The sequence below is a fragment of the Rhincodon typus genome, chromosome 40 (assembly GCF_021869965.1).
Source record: "Rhincodon typus isolate 14 chromosome 40, sRhiTyp1.1, whole genome shotgun sequence".
Classification (NCBI taxonomy): domain Eukaryota; kingdom Metazoa; phylum Chordata; class Chondrichthyes; order Orectolobiformes; family Rhincodontidae; genus Rhincodon; species Rhincodon typus.
Genome location: NC_063371.1, coordinates 11,320,735 through 11,342,794, shown reverse-complemented (window position 1 = coordinate 11,342,794; position 22,060 = coordinate 11,320,735). Strand labels below are relative to the sequence as shown.

The following is a 22,060-nucleotide window of genomic DNA, read 5'->3' as shown; positions in this document are numbered from 1 at the left end:
CTGCAGATGGGGCTGATTAAGGATACAGGAGTTATTATCCAGCTGTGTTGTCTGGCCTCCCTTTACCATCATCCACCTTGAAGACTCATTCATGACAGCAGTGTCAAACTCCAGTATTTGTCAAACACCACTGCACAAATGCAAAGCAACAATATTAAGGGGAACTGCAGTGGCAGAACTGTTCTGTGCAAAGCTCATACACTGACATTCAACCTGACTAGCAGATTCTCCCATATCCATTCAGGATAAGCACATGCAACTCACCAGCGCCCCCTCCAGGCAAGTGGCATAGTGATAACCACGGCCCATGATGAGAACTGATTTCTGTTGGTACAGTTCTCTTGCCAAATTCTGTATCTCTTCATCCAGAGTTAAGATTTCTTTAATGAGGTCTGACAGAGAGAAAGAGAGATGAAAATCATGGATTAAATCAAGTGATTTGACTTCTCCCATTCATTTCCAACGCCACCTCAGAATAAGATTAATTCCTTCCTGGAAATATAACAAATTGAATTTTCATTCCTTCGAAAATTGCAGGGAGAGAGGGGAAAACATTTGTCTGGCTGAAGCATGCAGTAAAATTAGAGAACCATTCAGGAAAATATTTCCTCAGATCATTGAGGCAAGACTTCACAGCCACAATGCTCCTGTCCAGAGCAATGGACTGACTGAAGGCAGGCAACCTCAACCGGGGTTGGAGTCCAGAAAGTTGGGGAAGCACATGTGCAGAAGCCACATGCACGCACTTAGCTGCAGTGCTGTTATGTGGGCAGCAGGCTTCAGCCAAGGGCATCATTTCATGCTAAAAACGGAGTGCTCGGAATCTGCAATGAAATTGCCAACATTCTGCAGGCCAGGAAATTTGAAGTTCAGGATAAGGACAAACTTGGCCTTCCAGGCCCATTTAGTCAGATCATTACAGGGTCTCTTGTCTCACACTGACCAGCTCATGTGAAGCACTCCCACCTGAAACGCAAACATATATTTGCTGTTCAAAGTCTTACAGTACATTTCAAGTGTTTGCTGATTCTGTCTGGGATTTTCCAACTGCTGTTGCTGCATCTCTCTCCAAGATCAACATAATGTTTTCTGAATGCCAGATCTTCTCTTGATGCCTTACCTGGGTCCTGTTGTTCACACAAGACACCCTACAGTAAAGAGAATCAGGGATGTGGCAACTAAGCTAGATCCTAGAAATCAGACGTCTATCCAGTCTTCCCTTCATTGAGCTGTGCTACCGTGACTGTTGCCACAGTTGACTTAACTGATCACAGAAACAACCCTTTGTTAATGGTTTTATATTGAGCCACAGAGAAACACATTTCCGGGATGAGGGGGCTGTCCTGTGAGGAGAGACTGAGCGGAATGTCCTGGCATTTCCTGGAGTTGCAAGAATGAGACATGATCTCATTGAAATGCGTGAAATGTTCAAAGGGCTTGACATGCCAAAAAGCTTATTAACCTGGCTGGAGAGTGTTAAACCTAAGTGTGCGGTCTCAGAATAAGGGACTGGCCAATTCAGGCATAATGAGAACTGAGACGAAGAGAAATTTCTTCTGTCCAAGGGTTCAGAACCTTTGCAATTCCTTAACTTGTCTATATTCAGCATATCGAGCACACTGAAGCCACTGGCTCGCCCAAGATTTATTGTCCATCCAACATAATTGCTCTGGTGAGCTGCCTTCTCCAATCACTGCTGGCAACCAAGTGGAATGCTCCGCCATTTGGGAGGGCAGCTCAGAATCAACCACATTACTGTGGGAGTGCAATCACTTGTAGGGCTGGCTGTGTTAGGAAGGCAGAAGGGGGTCACTGAATCTGAGGGGTTTTGATGACAATTGACAATGATCGCACAGTCATCGTGATGCTAGTTTTTAATTCCAGTAATTTTATTGAATGCACACTTTACTATTTGCTGCGGTAGGATTCAAACCTAGTACCCCAGGACATTAGCCTCGGGTTCTATATTCCTCAATCAGTACACTTTTGGCCACTGAATGAATCAAGGAATATGAAGATGAGCCTGATATAGAAGTTTAGGCATCATGGTGGAATATGGTCCTTACACTGCATAGCTTTTATTCTTTTTGTTATGCTCACAGGGATAATTTTTCACTGCAGTTGATGTACTTCTGTGATAGAGCACCGGAAGCATGGGTAATTGTAATTCTTGCGTACATGCAGTTCAGGTGATAGAATGTTGTCTTACTGTCTTCTTGGATGAAGGGAACTATTGATCACTGCTTCTGTGTCAAAGCTTGAAAAGGACACACTTGATTTTGACATGAAAACAAAACAAACACACACTAGAAATGATTCCAAGTGTTGACCAGATGGAAAGATTGCTGATTCAATCAGGTAAAGCAAAACAGGATCTGCAAATTTACATTATTTGTGCCAGCCATGGCTCAGTTGGAAGCACCCTTGCCTTTGTGCCAAAGGCTGTGCCATCCACACAGGTCTCAGGTGAGGAGCAAGATTTTTCTTGAACTCCATGTATTACGAACGCTTGGAATTCCCTAGCTCAGAGGGCTGAGGAAGCTTAGTCTTTGAGTATATTTAAGGTAGAGATTGATCGCTTCTGATTACCAGTAGCGTACAGAGTTATGGGATAGGGCGGAAAAGAAAGACTCTGAAGTGTTCGATCAGTCATGATCGCATTGAATGGCAGGGCAGAATCAAAAAACTTAATGGGCTACTCCTGTTCGCAAATCTGGGCAATGCATGACGAGGAAAGGAAAAATGCAAGGCCTCATCTGTGTGCATGGGTGGACACAAAATATTTCGCAAGAAGAGAGGGAAAGTCATAACTTCACTGACTGCGAAGCACAAAGGGGTTGTCAAAGGTGCTTTATAAATGCAGATTATTTTCCAAACTGGTTTTTAAAGATTATTATCCTGTAGTTTGATTTTAGGCTCTGGCAGGAGTAATTTTGGACAAGGCTACGTCTTATTTTGTTTCACATGATAAATGGTGCCAACACTGACCTGGTAATGCCTTCAAACCTCGTATTATTTCCTTTCGCCTCTCCTGCATGGAAATTCTATCTTCACACATCAGGAGTGCAAACATCACGAGAGAAACAAACTGGCTGGTGTATGCCTGGGAGAAAACAAAAGAGAGTCAATTATTGGCTAAATTCAGTCACTACCATGGGGTTTAAGAATGCACACGAAATAGCAATCCCATCTTGAGGGTTCTGGAAAATTACAAGGCAACTGATAGCGGTCAGGTCACTTCAGCAAGTCGATCATGTTCTAATAGGATTGACCCCCTCAGCGGAAAACTTTTGACAGCATAGCGGACCCAAACTCTGGGATCACTTCAATTAAAACAAGACACAGCAGGTGCGGCAGAGCTGCAATATAAAACAGAAATTGCCGGAGAAACTCAGCAGGTCTGGCAGCACCTTTGGAGAGAGGAACAGGGTTCTTGTTTTGAGTCTGGTTATAGTGCAGTGGAAATGTCAGCTCTTGTCCTCTCCCCTCGGATGCTGCTAGACCTGCTGAGTTTCTCCGGCACTTGCTGGTTTTATTTCTGGAACTACACACGGGGGGCTTGCCACTGAAGAGGAGCAGTGTGTAGAAATTTGTCAGAATGTGTCATTTACAGCAGCTCACTGACGAAGCACATCATGTGACCCTCCAGGTTTGGCCCCCTTTCTCAGCAGTGCAGGTTCGGAAGGGAAAACGAGCCGCAATAATTTCTGATCGATAGAAAGTCAGGGACCCAAAACACCACTGGTGGGGCAACTTCTAGAAACAATTACTCACAACTATTCACTGCTTGGAAAAACGTGGATTGATTCAGAAGAGTAGACATGGAACAGTTAAGGGCGAATTGTGCCCTTGCTGGAGTTTCTCAAGAGGTAACAGAGAGGATTGTTGAGTGTAATGCTATTTGTCGTGTAGTATTCTTTCAGACGGTGTTTGATACAATGCCATACAACAGTTGTTAGGAGAAAATTGTGTGTCATGGAATACAAGGGACAGCAGCAACATGGATACAAAACAGGCTGAGGGTTAGCAAACATTCCGTTATGGTTAATGACTATTTTTGAGATTTTATGAAAGTTTGTGATGGAGTTCCCCAGGAGTCAACATTGGGACTCTTGCTTTTCCTGATACAGATATACCTATAAATAAATCATCTGAACCTTAATGTGCACGGGACAATTTCAATCCAACTGAAAACTTGGTTGAACTGTGAGGAGGACAGGACAGAGCTTAAAAAATACATTGACAGGTTGGTGGAATGGGCAATTAGGTGGCAGATGAAGTTCGATGCAGGCAAAAGTAAGGTGTTGCACTTTGCTGCACAGAACTTGGACAGACAGTATCAATGACACGAGTCTAAATGGTGTGTGAGAGCACAGAGACGTGGGTGGATATATAAGTCAGTGATGAAAGACGGCAGGACAGATAGAGACTAGATAGTCAAGCACACAGTATTTTAGGCTTCATAAACAGAGGCACAGATTACAAAAGCAGAGAGGTTGTGGTGAATGTACAAGACACTAGTTAGACATCAGCTTAAATATTATGTATAGTTCTGGGTGCTACACTATACAAAGAATGTAATTGTACTGGAGAGAGTGCAGAAGAGATTTACCAGGATGGTTCCAGGGATAACATACTTCATGTGCTTCGGAAACATGACAAAAGTGGGGACATGATGGTCCGGGCCAAGTGCATAGGGAGAAACTGTTCCCTGCTCATAAAAGGATTGAGAGCAGTTTTAATGCGTTTTGCAAAAGGAGGAAATACGAGGTGGAACAAAAAACATTTTCATACAGCGTGTGGTTAAGGTATGGAATGGACTGCTTGGAAGTATAGTGGAGGCAGGTTCAACCGAGATATTCAAGATAGCATTGGATGCTTACTTGAATAGAAACAACCAGAAAAATGCAGGAGAGTGGACGTAAGTAAAATGCCGAGAGAGCCAGTGCAGTCACAATCTGCCAAAAGGACTCCTTCTGCACTGCAACAATTCTGCGATTCGCTTTTGCTCTGAACAGGCTGCGTGATCTGCTCAATATCTTCAGCATCTTCTGTTTGAATCACGAAGCACACAAAGTAAGCCTTAAAAAAGACAGCCGCGTCAGCAGAATGCACGCTAGCCAAGAGGAATCAACAACTGAAGCATAGCGTGTAGAGGAGCTTCAATGAAATCGTTGACCACAGTTGAACTGTAATGTCCCAGATGTAATGGGTTATGGTTGTGATGTCAAGTACATCAGCAAATAAGACTCGGACAGGGGGCACGGGCTGTGGGTGCTATAAAACCATGTCTACAGTCAAGGCTAAGATTGCAGGCTACACGACAGGACTTCAGTGCCTTACCCTTGGGATACAGCTCGCAGCCTCAGGAGTTACAGCAATGACAAGTCATTGAATTACACAACCAGTGAACATAATGAACTAAAGAATAAAAGAAAACATGAGTCCTTAAAGTAACACACATCACAGCAGCCAGAGCAGTGCCACAAACAGAGCTCAAGAATAAATTCAGCCGTGGGCCATAAAGGGGCAATAAGGGAATTGCTCAACTTCCCTTACGCACATCTCTAATTGCAGCTATCACAAGGTAGAAGTGATATGTACCATGTTTATAATAGCGCACAAAAGTGATCAGGCTGTTGTGAACTCATGAGAATGCAGAAATGCAGCAAGCAAGCCCCAAATCAACGCCCACTGACGACTCCAGTCCCCCTCCCTGCACCGCTAGACCTTGACAGAATCCAGTTGCTTTCCACCATCAATGTCTCAGGGGAACGGTCAAGGCCTGGAGTGGATTGAACTAACTAACAAAAGTGTGGCTGGCTGACAACATTGCTCACCATCTGAGCTAAACAGAAGCAGATCTCCAGCACAAACAAATGCTCTGACAGCTCTGAGAGAGGCAAGAAAATACCATCTTCTATTACTCACTTGGGGCAACTGTGTGAACATCTGGTGGGGGGGTGGTGCCTGGTAATGGGAAGCAGGGAACCAAGCCAGAACCTTGCTCTCATTCTCATTTGTGTTACGTTTAACCAGTTGCTGTCTCTCCAAGACTGGGGCCGCTTAAAATCTGCGTCTTTAAGCACTGTTTGTGGACAAAGTAAATACTTAGAAAGGACAAAAACGTGTGGTACTTCAACACAAACTGAGACTGTGCTTGTACCACAGCTCACCTTGTCGCACAAAAAGAGCGAGTAGTGAAAAGCTCTTGGACTCACAGAAAGCAGGGAAGACAAACCGAAAATTAGCAGCTAAACTGCGAGCAGGAAGGTTGGGCAAACCATGATTCAACTTTCCAGAGTCAGACAGTCAGGGTGGATATGACTGCAGAGTTGGCTGAGCAAAGAACCAGGCTCAGCTGGGATGGGCTAGGCTACACAGGCAGATATCACACCTTGTTGTCAAGTACTGTCTCACTTCATGACTGAAGAATGTTTCTCGGGACAGAGGCACAGAGGGCCCCAACAGAAAGCGGCGGCTTTCACAGAGGGGAAAGAGGAGGATATCACACAGGGTGGCTCAAAGTGTTTGCGTGCAAGACTTCCTGTTGATGATTTCCAGATTTGGGGTGACAATTCAGAGATGGTCATGCCTTCCCCGAGGGTAAAAGCTCTGATCCAAGAGGCATACCGTGTAACTGGACAAACCAATTGCCCGGTTCAAGGAAAATCAAGATGCACAGAGAAATCGCAGTTAAAAATCCCAGCCATGGGAATGATGAGAAATGGAGTGTTATGATGGTAACGACTTACCTTTGTGCTGGCAACTCCAATTTCTGGTCCTGCATTGATGTGGACACCGCAGTCTGTTTCACGAGAGATGGAACTACCAACTGTGTTTGTAATGCCCACAGTCAGGGCCCCCCTCTCCTTGCAGTACCTCAGCGCCATCAGAGTGTCAGCTGTTTCCCCTGGAAATGAACAAAGAAATGAGATGAGGCTGTCAAACAAGTCACAATGAAACCCTCCATCCATTTTTCACAGAATGCTTGCAACTATGTGTCATGGCCAAGGCTCATGACCAAGTGACTCAGCAAGTCAAATTCTGATTTAATTACCTGACTGGGACTTGGCAGCAATTCTATCCTCTTTTCCATCTGGAGTGTTACACTCAGCTTCGAGCGCCAATCTCAGACAAGACAAACTGACATCGAAAGGGGTGGATTTATTATAAATGATGCCAGGATTCAAGGCCAAACTTCAAATATGAGGACAGGTTGCAAACGTTTGGCTTGTGTTTCATTGATTTATGGAGGTTGAGGGGTGATTTAAGCTAACGTAAAAGATTTAAGCATCAACATGCAAAGAAATTAATTCCTCTTTTGAGACAACCCAGAGGACTTCGAGCCAGCCCGTTACGGGTGATTAATGAAAGCACTGCTCAACAAAAAGGGTGTGGAAATCTCAAATAGCCTGCCTCCAAAAAACTAGGCCGGTTGGGGCTGGAATTGAAAATTTCAAACCTGAACTTGTGAGAATTTTGTTCAAAGGGTTATGTACAAAGTCAGGTAGATGGAGTCAAAATGCAGATCAGGCACAGGCCAGAATACGCAAGAGTAGCTGAATGGCCTATTCAGATATTGTCAGCTGAGCAACATTTAATGCAATTGATTTACAACTTTCTCAATGTGATTAGAACAGAGACATTAGCACATTATTCCACACGGATTGATGCCCAAATTGAGATACAGCAACAGGGGAATTTTATAGGAATATGTGAGGCTGTATGCTACGTTTCACACAGTAGAATCCCAAAGCACCATTTCTCACAATGGTACTCTGCCAAGTAAAACAGCAAACCATGCAAGTTATATTTCAAGGGCAGGAATTGTCAATGCTTTGCAAATTTGAGCCTGCGATCTTTGCCAATAAGATTTACATCACATGCTGCCATCCCTGCTAGCCGCTCTAACGGGTTCATGCCAACACTCCTGGCCATCTCAAAACATTGTGAACCATTGTGATTTGGGCCACAATACATTGATGGAATCCCTGATGGCAATGGAAGTATAGATTTCCCCACAGCACAAAAAATTCAATCAGTGGTGGGTGCAGAAGGATCCACAAGCAGAAAAAGATAGGCGCAATCAGGAATTACACCAATCATCTAAAATGTGTATGGCCCCAGCGAGGAAGCAACTAATCCCTGAGTTTCTGTCAACACTGTGAAGACTGTCCGTGGGAGAGAGCTCACAACAAATGATTCTTCCCGTCCTCTGTTTGGGAAATCAATCGAGGAAAGGAGGTGTACCAATATAACTCCAAACTCTACTTCTCAATTGTTTTAGGTGATTTAAGATTTAAATCTTTAAGGGGCAAAGAGGCAATGGCAAGAGGAGGGAAAACATTTTTCAACAGCAAGTGGTTCTGATTTGGAGTGCAGTGCCTGAGTGTGCATACAGGAGGTCCCGAAGTGCAGTCGTCATGTCCCTACCTCTGGACCACAAGCTTCGGGTGCAGGACTTGTTGGACATGGAAAGCGCATTTGGGATACGGTTCAACGGCTGATGACCAGCCTGGGAATCCCTCCACAAACTTCCCACTCGTCCCCAAAGTGAGAAAAATATAAGGTTACATGAAAATACACTAAAAAAGCTTAGAGACTGAAGAGAATAAGGAGAGGAATGTTTTACAGGGTCCTGGGATGAGGCGAGTTGCTCTTGCAGTGAGCTAGCCTGGGCACAACAGACCAAATGGCCTTTATGATGGCATTCTATGATTTGACGCTGCTCGCAGTGCTTAAAATTAAGTGGAAACAAGGTTTAACTGGGGATTTAAGTGATAGGACAACGTGGAGCATTCACAGCCATTTCTGTCTCACTGGGCTTACATAATAATTTACACTGAAGCCATGTTTCTAAAGTTAGAGAAAAAACACATGCAGGTATTTGCGGCTTTTATCATTATGACGTACCTGACTGGCTGAGGAAGAAGCAGACATCATCTCTGAAGACTGGGGTGTTTCGGTCCAAAAAATCACTGGCAAGTTCAACCATGACGGGTAGTTCTGTAAGCTCTTCCAGCACCTGTCGAGTCTGCAAACGCACAGAAAAACGTAGTAAATGCTCGAGTTCCTGTATTTAAGAAATACTTCCCGAGTTGCTCTGAGTGGGGAGGCAACAAAACAAGGTTCAGAACCCTTGGCCAGTCTATCACTCAATTCCACCTCAATCAGCGCTAAACAATTCCTCAATTCTCGGTCAGTCTTAACAAAAACAGTACAAAATGATAACTAGAGGACCTTGTTTATATTCTGCTTCATGACACTGGCGACATGAATCATTCTTAGTTGTTTCTTGAGAGAGGTGCAAACAAAAAAAAATGCAAGAAAAACTCAAATATTTGTGAAGATTGAAAAATAGAGATAAGATTTCAAGTTAAACATGCCCTCATTACAGCCATATCTTCTGAGTATTGTCAGCACTTTTTTTTTTACATTTCACACGTGCAGTTCCATTGTATTTTTTTTGTATAAGGATGAGACATCACCTGCCTTTCTTTAAAATGATGACAGAAATAACAAACAAATATGTTTTCATTTACAGGTGAGATCAAATATGGAGATCATAAATATGAGACAGTCACTGATAAGTCCAACATAGAACTCAGGATAAACTACACCGAGACACGAATGAAAATACAGAACCTACTACTGCAAGGAGGAGGTGGGATGTATTTAAACATGATATGCACACAAGGAAGAAAGGTCAGGAGAATACCAGGGATGGGGTGAGATTACTGAGGGTGGAAAGAATCTCAAGGAGAAGATCAACACATGATGGGCACCTGTAATGCACATGGGAGGGACATGGGAGGACATAAGGTTTCCAAAGTAACACTCATCAGGACAAGAATACACCGGAGGCATCAACTGGTCTTGCCTACTGATCTCTGAAGGTAATACGCTGAAAACAAACTTATTTTACTTCTGCAGATAGTGCAGTCAGAACAAAATGTGTTTCACTGAGCAGAAATCATTGCTGACCACACCAAAAATGAATTATTTTTGGCACACAGTGACTGTTTTCCTCCAGACAGCTGTTCTGAGGCAGCAGTGGTTCACAGCAGGAGTCAAATAATTAGCTTAATTGGAGAGTCATTTGGTGAGGGTCTGAGCACTGACAGAATTTGGTCATCAGATCTACTGACAAGGTTCTTCAATGACAATTTGAATGGGTAGTTTGCAATGAATGGATAGGTTTTGAACCATTGACCAACTTTCGTTTGATGTTCAGGTTGTGCTCTTGCCCGAGTTCAACGCCACATGATTAGGGAACAGTCACAACATTCCTAGCGGACAAAACAGAGCAATTACTGCTGCAACCAAAGCAAAGGGTCACCAAAAACATGTGGGGTACCACAATGTTTCCAAAAGAGCAGTGCTCTGTCAGAACAGATCGCCGATAACAACTGGCCTTTTCTCTTGATCTCTGGTGTTAACAGACAGGGAATAAAAAACCTTCGGTGTTATTTGGAGATTTGAAGAGCAGCAAGCACAACAGTATTCTCAGCTACTGACAAGCCACCTCTGGTGGACAGATGAATCAATTACCACAGAACAACTGTAGTCAGACAGCAAACAGATAAAACCAATTATCTTGTTTTTGCAGAGCATTTCGTCAGACCCAGAAGTGCACGACATTGAATTATTTTATGAATTACAGTTATTCTTGTCATGTCAGGAGAAGTGACAGCCAACTTGCACATGTTGAGTCCTGACAAACTACAAGCAAGACAAAAAGAAGACCCCAGCCACAGGCCAACACAGTGGCTTACCTCACCATGCTGAAGGATTTTGGTTTTTTTTTTACTGTCAGCTGGGTCCTGAGGTTAATGACTCGTCTGAAAAAAAGTACCTCTCAGTACCTCAATGAAGCATCATCTGAAAAAATATCTACTCAAGTCCTGACCAGGGCTTCAGCCGTAAACATTTTGACTCAAGGCTACCAGTTCAACACACTAAAACCAAAATGAATCCACTTGAAAATAAGTATACCACTGGGAGGTGCTTTTGACTGCAAACCTTGCTTTGGACTCTCTGTTGCTTCTGTTCCACTTAACACATCAAAAACCAACATATTTTACTGTGGAGCAGAAGTGGTGTGACAGAGGCAGACTCTGGTCAGTGCCGAGTGTGCTCAGAGAGGTTGAACACCTGGGGCAGTTCACTGCTCACCTCAATCTCTTTCAGATTAACATTTTGTGAATTTGCATCTTTTCTTTAAAAGACGTTATTATGGGCAGATAACCCACTGTGCAGGAAGAGTATGAGGTTGCAGGAAATTTCAGCAACAGGAAGAGAAACCCCAGCACACACTGAGGTTCACCTGCTTATTCTTCTTGTTCCTGTCTGCATTCCTTCAATGCTGCTCACTTGGAGAGGAGCAGGAAACATACCACCGTCAGGCTGAAGAGATCGTGTCAGGCAATGAAACATAGTATGGTCAAACTAACCAGCACTTTAAAGGAGTACTTTGAAACAAGGGAGTGAGTCGCAAGATAGAGTGGATGTGGAATAAAGATCACAGAGCAAATTGCAATGAGTGGATCTGAGCAGCAGTTGAGTGGTCATTGAGAGTTGAAGGGAGAGCAGTAGGACATGTTACTCATGATTGTTTAAATGGAGCGAGTTTGCAAAAGCAATTGAACAGGGACCCTGAACTTGCCTTGTTTAGATGGGGTGTGAGACAACAAGAAATCAGGACAGTGTTGGAAGAAAACGGTCAGTGGGTGTGGAGGGCTTTTAGAGAAGAAAGCACAACTTAGAGAGCTCTCAATTAGCTGGCGTCCAAGTGGCAGAAAATGCCAGTGTTTAAGCAATGAACTGAAATGGAAGGAGAGGTTCAATTAATCAAATACACAATGACGATAAACAGGCAGATGTGACTGTAAAGAAAGTGTGCCATCACTTTGGGCCAATTTGAAGGTTCAGTAAAGGATTACATAAACCCAACTTCTTTATTACCAGGCACCATGTGGCTTGCACCCCTCTCAACCACCCGAGTTGCAATGAACTAACTGGACAGAATCAGAAACCATGATAATTTTACTCAAGATGGCTCAGCAGTGGATCACATTGTCTAATCCCCCATTGAATGACTGGGAAATGAGTTTTTGTGTGATAGATTCCAAACTGCAGAGCATAAAATTAACCTCTTTAATGAGGCAAACGCAATAGCAGATTTTTCCTTCACTGTGCTTTTTGAAAAGTGCTATTTCTAAATTGTGACAGTGTCAATCTCTAAATTTGCAAATATGTACAGTTATATCAACGTACAGCAACACCAGCATGAAAACTTGTCCCACAAGCGATGAGGATTAAACGTCGGCACCTCAGAATCTCCTTGATATGATCCTGTAAACCACCGAGAATCACTGTGAAAAGCAAAAAAAAAAAATCCATCACTCACTTTCACTTCAACAGTGGGCTCAGCTGTAACTATGATATAAAAAAACCCCAGGCAAAGATAACAGAAAGAAGATTAGTCCATTGAGTCAGCCCCTGGTTCTTTCAACTCAATTAGGAAGGCATCCAGCTGCATCATAATCCTCCCCAACTTCTTTCAAGCTTTCAGTGGAATAAAGCTTATTTCTCTAACATCCATTTGAAAGCTGTAAGGAAATTAAAATTTTGTCTGCTTCAGCCACAAAGATGGTCCTCTGTGCTCACCTTAACTAGTTTACTGAATACTTGAAATCCATCATGCCCAACACCTTAAACTACCTCAACTCCTACCCTTCCTCTCCAACCACTACCGCCACCCCCTTCAACTCATCAGCCACACACTTCCTAAATTGGCTTTATTCCACATTGCACAGCTTAAGTCTTTGAAGTTTTTCTCAATCTTGTTGTTCTTCTCTGCATCTTGTGCAACACTTGCAATATCTGGCAGGACTATCAATGTCTGAAAGTGGTGTGGTGATGCTGTCACTTCAACACATTATTTTGAAGAGGGGTTGTAAGGCAGAGGTGCTGAACTAGCTACTGAAGACCTCTTGTGTAAACAGCTTGGAAGGCCTCAAGATTGTTTAAACAGCCTGAATGGGCATGGCCACCTCTCACAGATCCAGATTTCTGGGTTTTGGTTTTTTTTCAGTAGCATCAGAAGTCTTTGGGGTCTCAACAGAGTTGGAAGCTTCAGTGAATGTCTCCTGGCTGCTACTTCCTCTGAATTTTCTCTTTAAGTTTTTTCCTCTTGGATTGGAGAACTGCGTAAGAGAATCTTTTAGAAGGCAAGGGGTGTGTTTATGGGATGTTACCATATTGGATCAGTTATTGTATCTATTATTTTATTATACAGTTTTCTAATAGTTAAGTTATTCTAAATTCCTCTGTTTGTATTTTAATTATAATGTTTAAATTGTGCTTTGCTTAACGTCAAGTAGTTTGGCCAGTCGCATTGCATTTGGAACACGGCACATTAGATCTAATTAAAAATTCAGAAAAAGTTAGAGTCTAGATTACCATCTTAAAATATTTTGAGGGGTCTGGTCTGGTTCATAACAGTGGTGAAAGGAAGCTTGTTCTGTCCACTTTTGCATTGACTGGTCTTTCAAAGAGTTTTTTTTTCCCCTTCTTGATGGGAATTGCAACCAAGACTCCCAGCCAAGACATTCATCTTTACTTTCCTCAGGACAGACAAGCTTTACAATTTGTTTTCTGTACCAGCAGTTTTCCCCTTTATCACCCCACAGTGTATTGAATTCAGACATCAGGGTCAAGCAGACATGTTCCAAGTAGCCAGAGGGAAATTTAGGATTGTTGTCAGCAAGAACAATCACAAAACAGTTATCAACTTTAGAAATGGAATTTTAAACAAAGACACTTTGCAATGGAAGTGAAATAAAGTCCAATTTCCTGGAATTTAAGAGACTTGTTTGAAGTTGTCTTGATATTGAGGGGAATTAATGGGGTTAACAGCGAGAACCAATTTCCACTGGGATGGGGAATGCTGTACCAGGAGGCATGATCTAAAAAACTAGAGCCAGGACACTCCGGAATGAAGCAGGAAGCAATTACACATGTAAAAGGTGGCAAAAATTTGAAAATCTCTGTTGTAAATGGCAATTAATGTTGGATTATTTGTTCCCTTTAAAATGGAGGTTCATAGATTTTGGTCACCTCAGCTGCATTGTGAAGGTTCATAATATTATGATTTGAGAAATTCCACGGAGTAAAAAGCAGAGATAAAACAGCTTCCAGTTTTTCATTTCTATGAAGATTTGATGTTTTTTAAGGTCAGAAAGTTAATTTGAACATTGAGTTCAGGTAAATAATCAGGAAGCCACCTCGAGTGATCAATGCGAAGGTGTTTGTTGACTTGGGTTTTATGACCACCACAGAAAGAGAGAGAGAGAGAGAGAGAGAGAGAGAGGAACTAGAAGCAGGTTCATGCAGGGGGAAAGGGCTTGAAACAGCAGAGGTGCTAATATTAGTAGTCTCCAAGCAGTCAGGGATGGGTACAAGCCCTGAAGTGAAAGCAGGGTTGAAATCAGTAAAAACAAGCTCCAGAAGCAGTAGGCTCCGGGGATTAGATAGGGAGGCATCTGGAAAGGCTTTTAAAGAGATTAGTTGAGGAAGCCACATTAAGTAATAAGTGAGCTCAGTTTTCAGCTGGTTTTAACAGTCTTGGGGAGAGACATGAATTAATGTAACAGCATCCAGTGAATGCACAGCAACTTACTGATAGGAAACCAAATGTAGCCCTGTTAGCTAAGTAAGAAACAAGAGATGGGGATGGTTCTTCACTGAGATTTCAGCACTGAAAGGGTATTTCAGGGGTAAGGGGGTAAGCCATTCAGAACTGAGATGAGGAAGAATTTCTTGACTCAGAGAGTTGTGAACCTTTGGAATTCTCTCCCACAGGAAGCTGTTGGACTCAGTTCATTAGATACATTCAAGAGGGAGCTGGACATAGCTCTTGCGGCTAAAAAGATCAAGGGGTATGGGGAGAGCATGGGAGAGGGATACTGAGATTGCATGATCAGTCAAGATTGTATTGAATGGTGGTGCAGGCTTGAAGGGCCGAATGGCCTACTCCTGCACCTATTTTCTATGCTGCAGGGAGAAAAGGGATGAATCACTGACTCTTTCTGATGTCTGAAATACAATCACCACCTAAGAGTTCTTGGCTTGTTTGATACAGTTCCCATTCTTCTTTTGAGTAATAAATTCAGTAATCTTGTAAGTATGTTCAGTGACTGACCTCAAGAGTCAGTCAAAAGATGAAAAATAAAACTTAAGCTCTATCGAGCTGGATTTCACTCTGACTTCTGGCCTGTCAAGTATGACCATCAGTGGAACCTTAACACGTGTTGAAATATATCTCGAAAAGGCAGCATATTGACTTTGATTTTGTTACAAAACAGGCTTGAGGATTTAAATTGATGCATTCAAATGGCATATTGCAACAGTTAGATTCTGGGATTTTTCTGAGTAGATGAATTAGACCGGACTGTCTTGCTCCTCCATCATGATTTTAAAAGTTACCTCTATGTGTCATGATGAATCTTGCACAGAACATGAACACAATTTTTAAACAGACATTCTGCACAATCAGTACTTCGTCCACATTGGACTAACATTTTGTGCATCGTCTTACAAAAGGGAGGCAAGGCCAATTTCAGTTCAGTTTGGTTTGCAAGAGGATGGCTTGGCTCAAATTAAATCAATGCGTCCCTGCCCTTGAACATGAACCACAAAAGATTAGCATACACAACACCAAGTAGTTTTTTTGGCAAATTGCTGCAGGCTGCTCTTGCAAGAGAGCTGGAGCCTAAAAATACTCCATCCTGAAGTGGACACTGGGAGCCTGCACTTGAAGAATAATGTGAAGTCCTGATTGCTTCCTGATGGAAGGTTACACCTGCAAGGGAAACAATTTAGGGAAGATTCACTGGGCTGAGTCTTGGAATGGTGGGGTTGTCTTATGACAAAAGGTTCGGCTTATGTGTGTCGGACTTTAGAAGAATGAAACATTTGCATTTTAGGGGGACCTGACAGGAAAGATGCTGAGAGGATGCTCCTGGAGTAATCTAGAACTAGGAGACACAATTTTCAGACAAAGAGTCTCCTTTTTAAGATGATATGAGGGGGAAATTCTTCTCTTTGAAGGCTATTAACCCTTGAGATTCTCACTCACAGAGAACAGTGCAGGCTGGATCACTGACATTCCACATTAGGTTAGACTGATTTTTGATCTGTCAGGCTGTTAAAATATATGGAGTGCAGTCAACTCAATAGAGTTAAGGCAAAAATCAGATCAGCTATGACCCTGTTGCAAGATGGAACAGGGTTAATGGGTTGTATGGCCTTTTTTTGCCCCTACGATTGACATGGCTTCAAACTTCAGCACATATGAACAATGAGCTCACGAAAGTGCACAGTAAATCACAAAATTGAAATGGCATCCACAAAACTGCTGCTAAATCGTCTTACCTGTATAGTCGTCAAAATTGACTCTTCCTCTCATGGTGTTCAGAACAGACTCGGGTTGCTCAAAGATTTCCTTCTGCATAAAGGAGCTGAAATTGCCTGTAAATAAAATGCAGGGGGAAAATGAAACAAAAATCAGGACATTACATTATCACCACCATGCTCAGAGAGATTTGAATGATGAGTTAGTCATATGGCTCAGTCTGTCAGCAGTCCTTCAGGATCAGCAACCGAAGATGGCAACATAATATGTACACAATCCAGATATTTCAATATGAGCCAAAGTATCACAAGTCAAGTCACTTTTTTAATGCTAAATTATTGGGAGAATTAGATCTGCAACCAAGTCAGTTTAGATATAATGCTGGCATTTTTCACCCACACGATGTCATTAGCAAGTTGATTTCTTTTAATTTAGTTACCTCCTGCTCTGGTTGAGGTATTTTTCATTCTGGGTTTTTCTAGGACAGGCCATGAACTTGCAAGGTACTCCACAGCCCCTTTCTCTATTTGAAATTGCTCTGACCGAAATTAAAAGGCTGAAACCTGCTTGTAGGAAGTGTATATCTAAATGTGACCATTCAGGGAAAAACTGCTGGTGTTGCATTAAAATAGTCAGGTTGGAAAGTTCACTGATAGGCATTCTCTACACATAACCTGAGGAAAACTGTACACACTCATTGAAAGGTTATGCAGTCCTCAAAATAGGACACATGAATAGATTCTATCATGCAGCTACATAGTGTTTGTGCCAACAAACTAGGCCAAACAGAAACCTAATCAGTGCCAAAGGGAAACAGAACTCTGATGGATGTGAACTTTCTCTATCATAAAAGTAAATGAAATACAATTTGGCAGAACCTGTAAATGCTGAAATGGCACAGATGGTATCACTTTCCATCAGGACACATGGAATTTATTACAGCATTATAGCCCAGAGAGGCAATTCCATGCTTGCTGTTTACCTCTGGACCTGGGATCAACTCCAACGCAGGCTGACAAAATGAGAGTTTCTTCTCTGTCAGCTCCAAAAGCTGCATACAAATTCAATCTGAACCTTGCACGGTTTTTCTCATTTACTAAGAGGATGAGTATGGTTGCAGCAACAGCAGCATCTGCTGTCCATCCCTAACTTTCCTTGACTAGGAGGTGGCGGCAGCCACGTTCTTGGAGAGCTGCTGCAGTCCATGTCTTTACAACCACGGGGCATGCAAGTGTGCAATCGCACATAGGACTGTCCCGGCTCAGGATGGCAGATTTCCTGCCTGAAAAGGCATTCCTGAGCCAGTTGGGTTACTCTAAGCAAAGTGCTTGTCCTTTCCACAAGATCCCCCACCACCCACATACATACGGGCGGTGACATCAGCAGCAGAGCAGGCCTACAACAAGTGCTGTTGATGTGGCTCCCCTTTCCAATGGCTGAGGATAAAAAGGAGGTTGGAGGGGGATCTGGAAGCGAGGAGGAGCCACAAATTTAGCTCAGGGATGGTGGAGGTGGTGCAGGATGGTTCTGACAGAGAGGACAATCCCGCCTTCGTAGGGTCTTCTCGACTGATGCTCTTTCATTGCACTGGGCCCATTGCCCAGAGGCCATGCCTGTCTGCCCTGGACCCTGGGACCAGCAGAGCAACATGGATTTGCAATGTTACCTGTTTCTCTCATTACAGTTGCTCCGCAACCTTTTGAGCATTCCCAGCACCGTCTGTGTTTATGGCTCAAGGCCCTGGTGAAGGAGAGGTTTCCATGAATGGTTCTGGGATTGAGGAATTTCAGTTATGAAGATAGAATGGAGAAATTGGGGCTGTTTTAACTGGAGAAGACAAGGGCGGGGGGGGTTGAAGCATTCAAAACTACGTGAGGTCTACTTGAGGGTAAATACGGAGCAACATGAACGAAGTGAGAAGGAGACGGCACCAGATTTGAAATAATTAGTAAAAGGAGTAAAAGCGATCGGAGGAAAATCTTTTCCACACAGCGAGAAGCAGGGTCTGAAATGTGCTACAGGACAATGTGGTGGAGGGCAGGTTCAAAACAAGAATTCAAAATGTCATTAGACTTGAATCTGAAAAGGAAGAATGTGCAAGGTTATAGGGAGAAGGTGAGAGAAGGGAACTGCTCATTCAGAGAGTTGGTAGAGTCATGATGGGCCAAATACCCTCCTTCTGTACTCTCCCACTTGTGTGATTTAACATCTTCAAGGAATCATGCTTTGAAACAGGAAAAGCTAATGCTCCAGAATGCAGCTGCTGGAGAGGTGCCCTCTCTCATACCTTTCATGATTTGCTGCAGCTCCAGCTGCAGAGTCTGGATGGCACGGGCTGGGTGATCGCCGGCTCTGCGCTTAATCCTGTGGATAGAGAGGTGTCCGTCTACCACGGCTGCCACATCATCATCCTCCAGAAAGATCACTCGGTTAGTGTGCTCAATCACAGCGCTGTTGGACGTTAGAAGGACAATACATTAGGCTGCAGCGTGCAATGTGGTCAAAGTCTGCTGCTTTATGTCAGTGGACACCACCACCATCTCATACTCTTATAACCCTCTATTCTTTCCTTGGAAACCGAACAGAGACCACTCACACACTTTGAAACCCCATGCCACTCAATCTTATTCAGGGTCAAACACAAATCCAGTGAGAACCTTGCACCTCTGTCTATTGCACTTCAGAAATCCACAGGCCCATCCATAAGGTCATCGATCCTTTGTGTTGCAGCTCTGCTACAAACATCTAAAGAGAGTTTGGCCAGATCGCTGGGACAACATTGCTTACCTGGCATCTGATGCAAAGTAGTACTCAACGGCTTTCTCCTCTACTGGGAACAAGCAGGTGGTGCTGTCAGTACGAGGAAGGCTGCAGTTTCCCTTCTTGTCCTTACCTGTTGAGTATAGGACATGACAATCAAGGTGCAGAATTATCAAACTCAGGCCAAAGGGTTGAACAGAATAGAAATCCTGATCCTTGCATTTCCCCTGTAATGCTCATCCGGAAATCTGCAATTCTTTACCAGACTGCATTTCTCTACAGTGGAAATGAAACAGAATGTTTGACTGGTTTCCACTTCCTTGTGACCATCTTTGTTGCTCATCCCTCTGTAAGCACCCTGTTCCAAGGCCCTTGTCAAAAAAGACTTAAGGCAGCCTCCAAACAGGTCACAAGCAACACCCAAACACTTGGAAGTTTGGATCCTTGTTGACTACAAGTGACCTTTTCAACATAAGGAAAAACGTCCATTTATATCATGTACCCTGTGACCAATAGACATCTCAGAAGCTTTACAGCCAAGCTTTTCTGAAGCAAAGCCACGATTTAAAGCAGGACACATGACAGCCAATTTGCACACAAGTTCCCACTGCCAGCTATGAGATCAAAAAATCTGCTTTTGGTGATGATGATTGAGGGCTAAGTTTTGGTTAGGGCAGTGGGAATAACTCTCATATTCTTTGAAATAGTGAATGATCCCCTGGAACAACAGCCTGACTGGGCAGATGAACCCCTAGCATGTGAAGTTCTGCATTGGGAGTGCTAAAGATGCAAGTTTAAATTAGTACTCTCCCTGGTTGGGAACAAGGGTCATTTGGTCTCTTGAGCCTGCTCCAGCATTCGACTGGAAGATCTTCTGTCTCAATGCCTTTTTCCCACACAATCTACTTATCTCTCAACACCTTTGACATTCAGAACTCCACTGATCTCTGTATTGAGCAAACTCCATCACTGAGCTTCCACCGCCCTCTGGGATAGAGAATTCCAAAGAATCACAGCCTGAATGAAGAGATTCCTCCTCTCAGTCTGAAACGGCTTGCCTTTTGTTCTCAGAGTGTTTCCCTGATTCTAGACCTTCCACTCAGGGCCAATATTTCATACGTTTCAATTAGATCACCTCTCATTCTTCTAAACCTGAGAGAATACAGGCCCAGTGTCCTGAATTTCTCTTCGTATGTCGATCCCTCCAACCCAGCGATCAGGTTCATGGACCTTCATCGCACTCCTTCCTTCAGTAAACTACCCTAGGTATGATCTCACCAAATAACGACACAATTTCAGCAAGACATCTTTCTTCCTGTCCTCAAATCGTCTTGCAACGAAGGCTGACAAACAACAAACCTTCCTCAAGGCTTCGTACAGATGCATTTTAAGGTCATTATGCCTCATGACCAAAGGTAGCCATGTTCCTATGGGCATGAATACTTCCCAATCTTGCTCCAATTCAAAAATATTCTGCATTTCACCTATTTTTTTTCCCTGTCATTCCACCAAATACTTAAATATACAGGTTGACTTTACAGGGGAAGATGCATTGGATTTAGTCCAGACCAAACAATTGAATAGCCATTTTACTGTGAGTAAACAGATTCTCCCCAGATTAGAGAACAGAACAGGACTGTGTGAGGAAATGAGAGTTTCCACCATGGCACGCTGAGATTAAAGCAAAATACATTCGCTCTAAGCATTCTAATTCTAAATTGTGATTGCCCAGATGTTGAAAGGAAGACTGACATGCAAATTCTGCACACTCAAGGTAAGCCTAATGTTTCCTTTTTATTTAGTGTCAACAGGAGTTGGTGCTGCTTTCCAGGAGATGAAGCCCTTTACAAGGTGGGGGTAAATGTGAGGGCACAAGTCTGGGTCAATGTGAACCAAATCAAGCGAAATTTGGGCAGTGGGAGTTAGTTTCAGAAAGACATTTAAGTGTTATGCTGAAGTGTGGCTGACAGGAGTTGTGTGCTGGCCTTGATTTTTTTTTAAAATTACACCGTTTACATAAGGGATGCATACAGTGTACAATGCCACTTACAAAGCCACAAGCTTCAGAAAAGAATCATGTGAGATCTAAATGCCATCCCAAGTTCCACCTCCCAGAGGAAATGGAACATGATTATCTCAACGTGCAAGTAACCATGGGCTATCTTTGAATTTCCTGTCAACAAATACCGAATTGCAATCATCATCTTTGACAGAGCTACATGTCACAGCACTGAAAAAAACATGAACACCAAACTTGGGCTCTTCAGCTCCAAGGATGGTGCATTGTCCAAATCAGCCATATTTAGGAAAGCAGAGGCTGTGTTTGGGATCTGCAACAGAAACAGAAAATGCCAGCAACACTCAAGAGGTCAGGCAGACCTGTTAAGTGTTTGCAACATTTCTTTTTGTGAGACATAACGTGCACAAAAGGCATCAAACATGGAAACAGCACCAATGCCCCAAGATGCTTGCTGAGCTCTCCATGATGATTGGTAAGTTTCACAGCACCAAGTAACAGGAGAAGATATACGAGGTGTACCAAGGTTTAATACTCGACCTAAACTTTTGTTTTCTGATTCCATTGATAGTCCATCCTTCTTAAAATCAGCTGGAATTGCAAAGTTAGAGAATAAAAGTAAAACACGACCAGAAATAAACATTTGACCGATAATTTAAAATTTTGCACACGAGAACACGGCTAAGGCTGTAGTCACACTCGGGCCAACCACGGAGATTCATCGTCATGCTGGAGTACTTTTGCATTGTGGAAGAAGGCTGTGCATTGACATTTCCAGCAGGAAACGAAACAAAGAGTGAATGTGAACAATTTCTGGTTGCCTTGCCTGATGTGATGAAGCACTTGTACCTCTTGAAGGGTTG

The 22,060-nt window shown here is 43.1% G+C and overlaps 1 protein-coding gene across 4 annotated transcripts in view; it reads right to left on the bottom strand.

Moving 5' to 3' along the window:
• The window catches only part of LOC109914864 (glutamine--fructose-6-phosphate aminotransferase [isomerizing] 1), a 74,378-nt gene that overhangs the window by 20,124 nt on the left and 32,194 nt on the right, over positions 1-22,060 (bottom strand). For 2 of the 4 annotated variants that reach the window (XM_020514479.2, XM_048618764.1), the window contains exons 9-17: positions 21,738-21,788; positions 19,208-19,313; positions 18,708-18,871; positions 16,441-16,536; positions 12,280-12,377; positions 8,917-9,037; positions 6,756-6,913; positions 2,989-3,103; positions 265-392 (exon numbers count right to left, since the gene is read on the bottom strand). In XM_020514479.2, the coding sequence (XP_020370068.1) occupies positions 265-392; positions 2,989-3,103; positions 6,756-6,913; positions 8,917-9,037; positions 12,280-12,377; positions 16,441-16,536; positions 18,708-18,871; positions 19,208-19,313; positions 21,738-21,788 (1,037 nt within the window). The remainder of the gene's footprint in view (positions 1-264; positions 393-2,988; positions 3,104-6,755; positions 6,914-8,916; positions 9,038-12,279; positions 12,378-16,440; positions 16,537-18,707; positions 18,872-19,207; positions 19,314-21,737; positions 21,789-22,060) is intronic. The other 2 variants (XM_020514480.2, XM_048618765.1) reach the window with 1 other exon arrangement.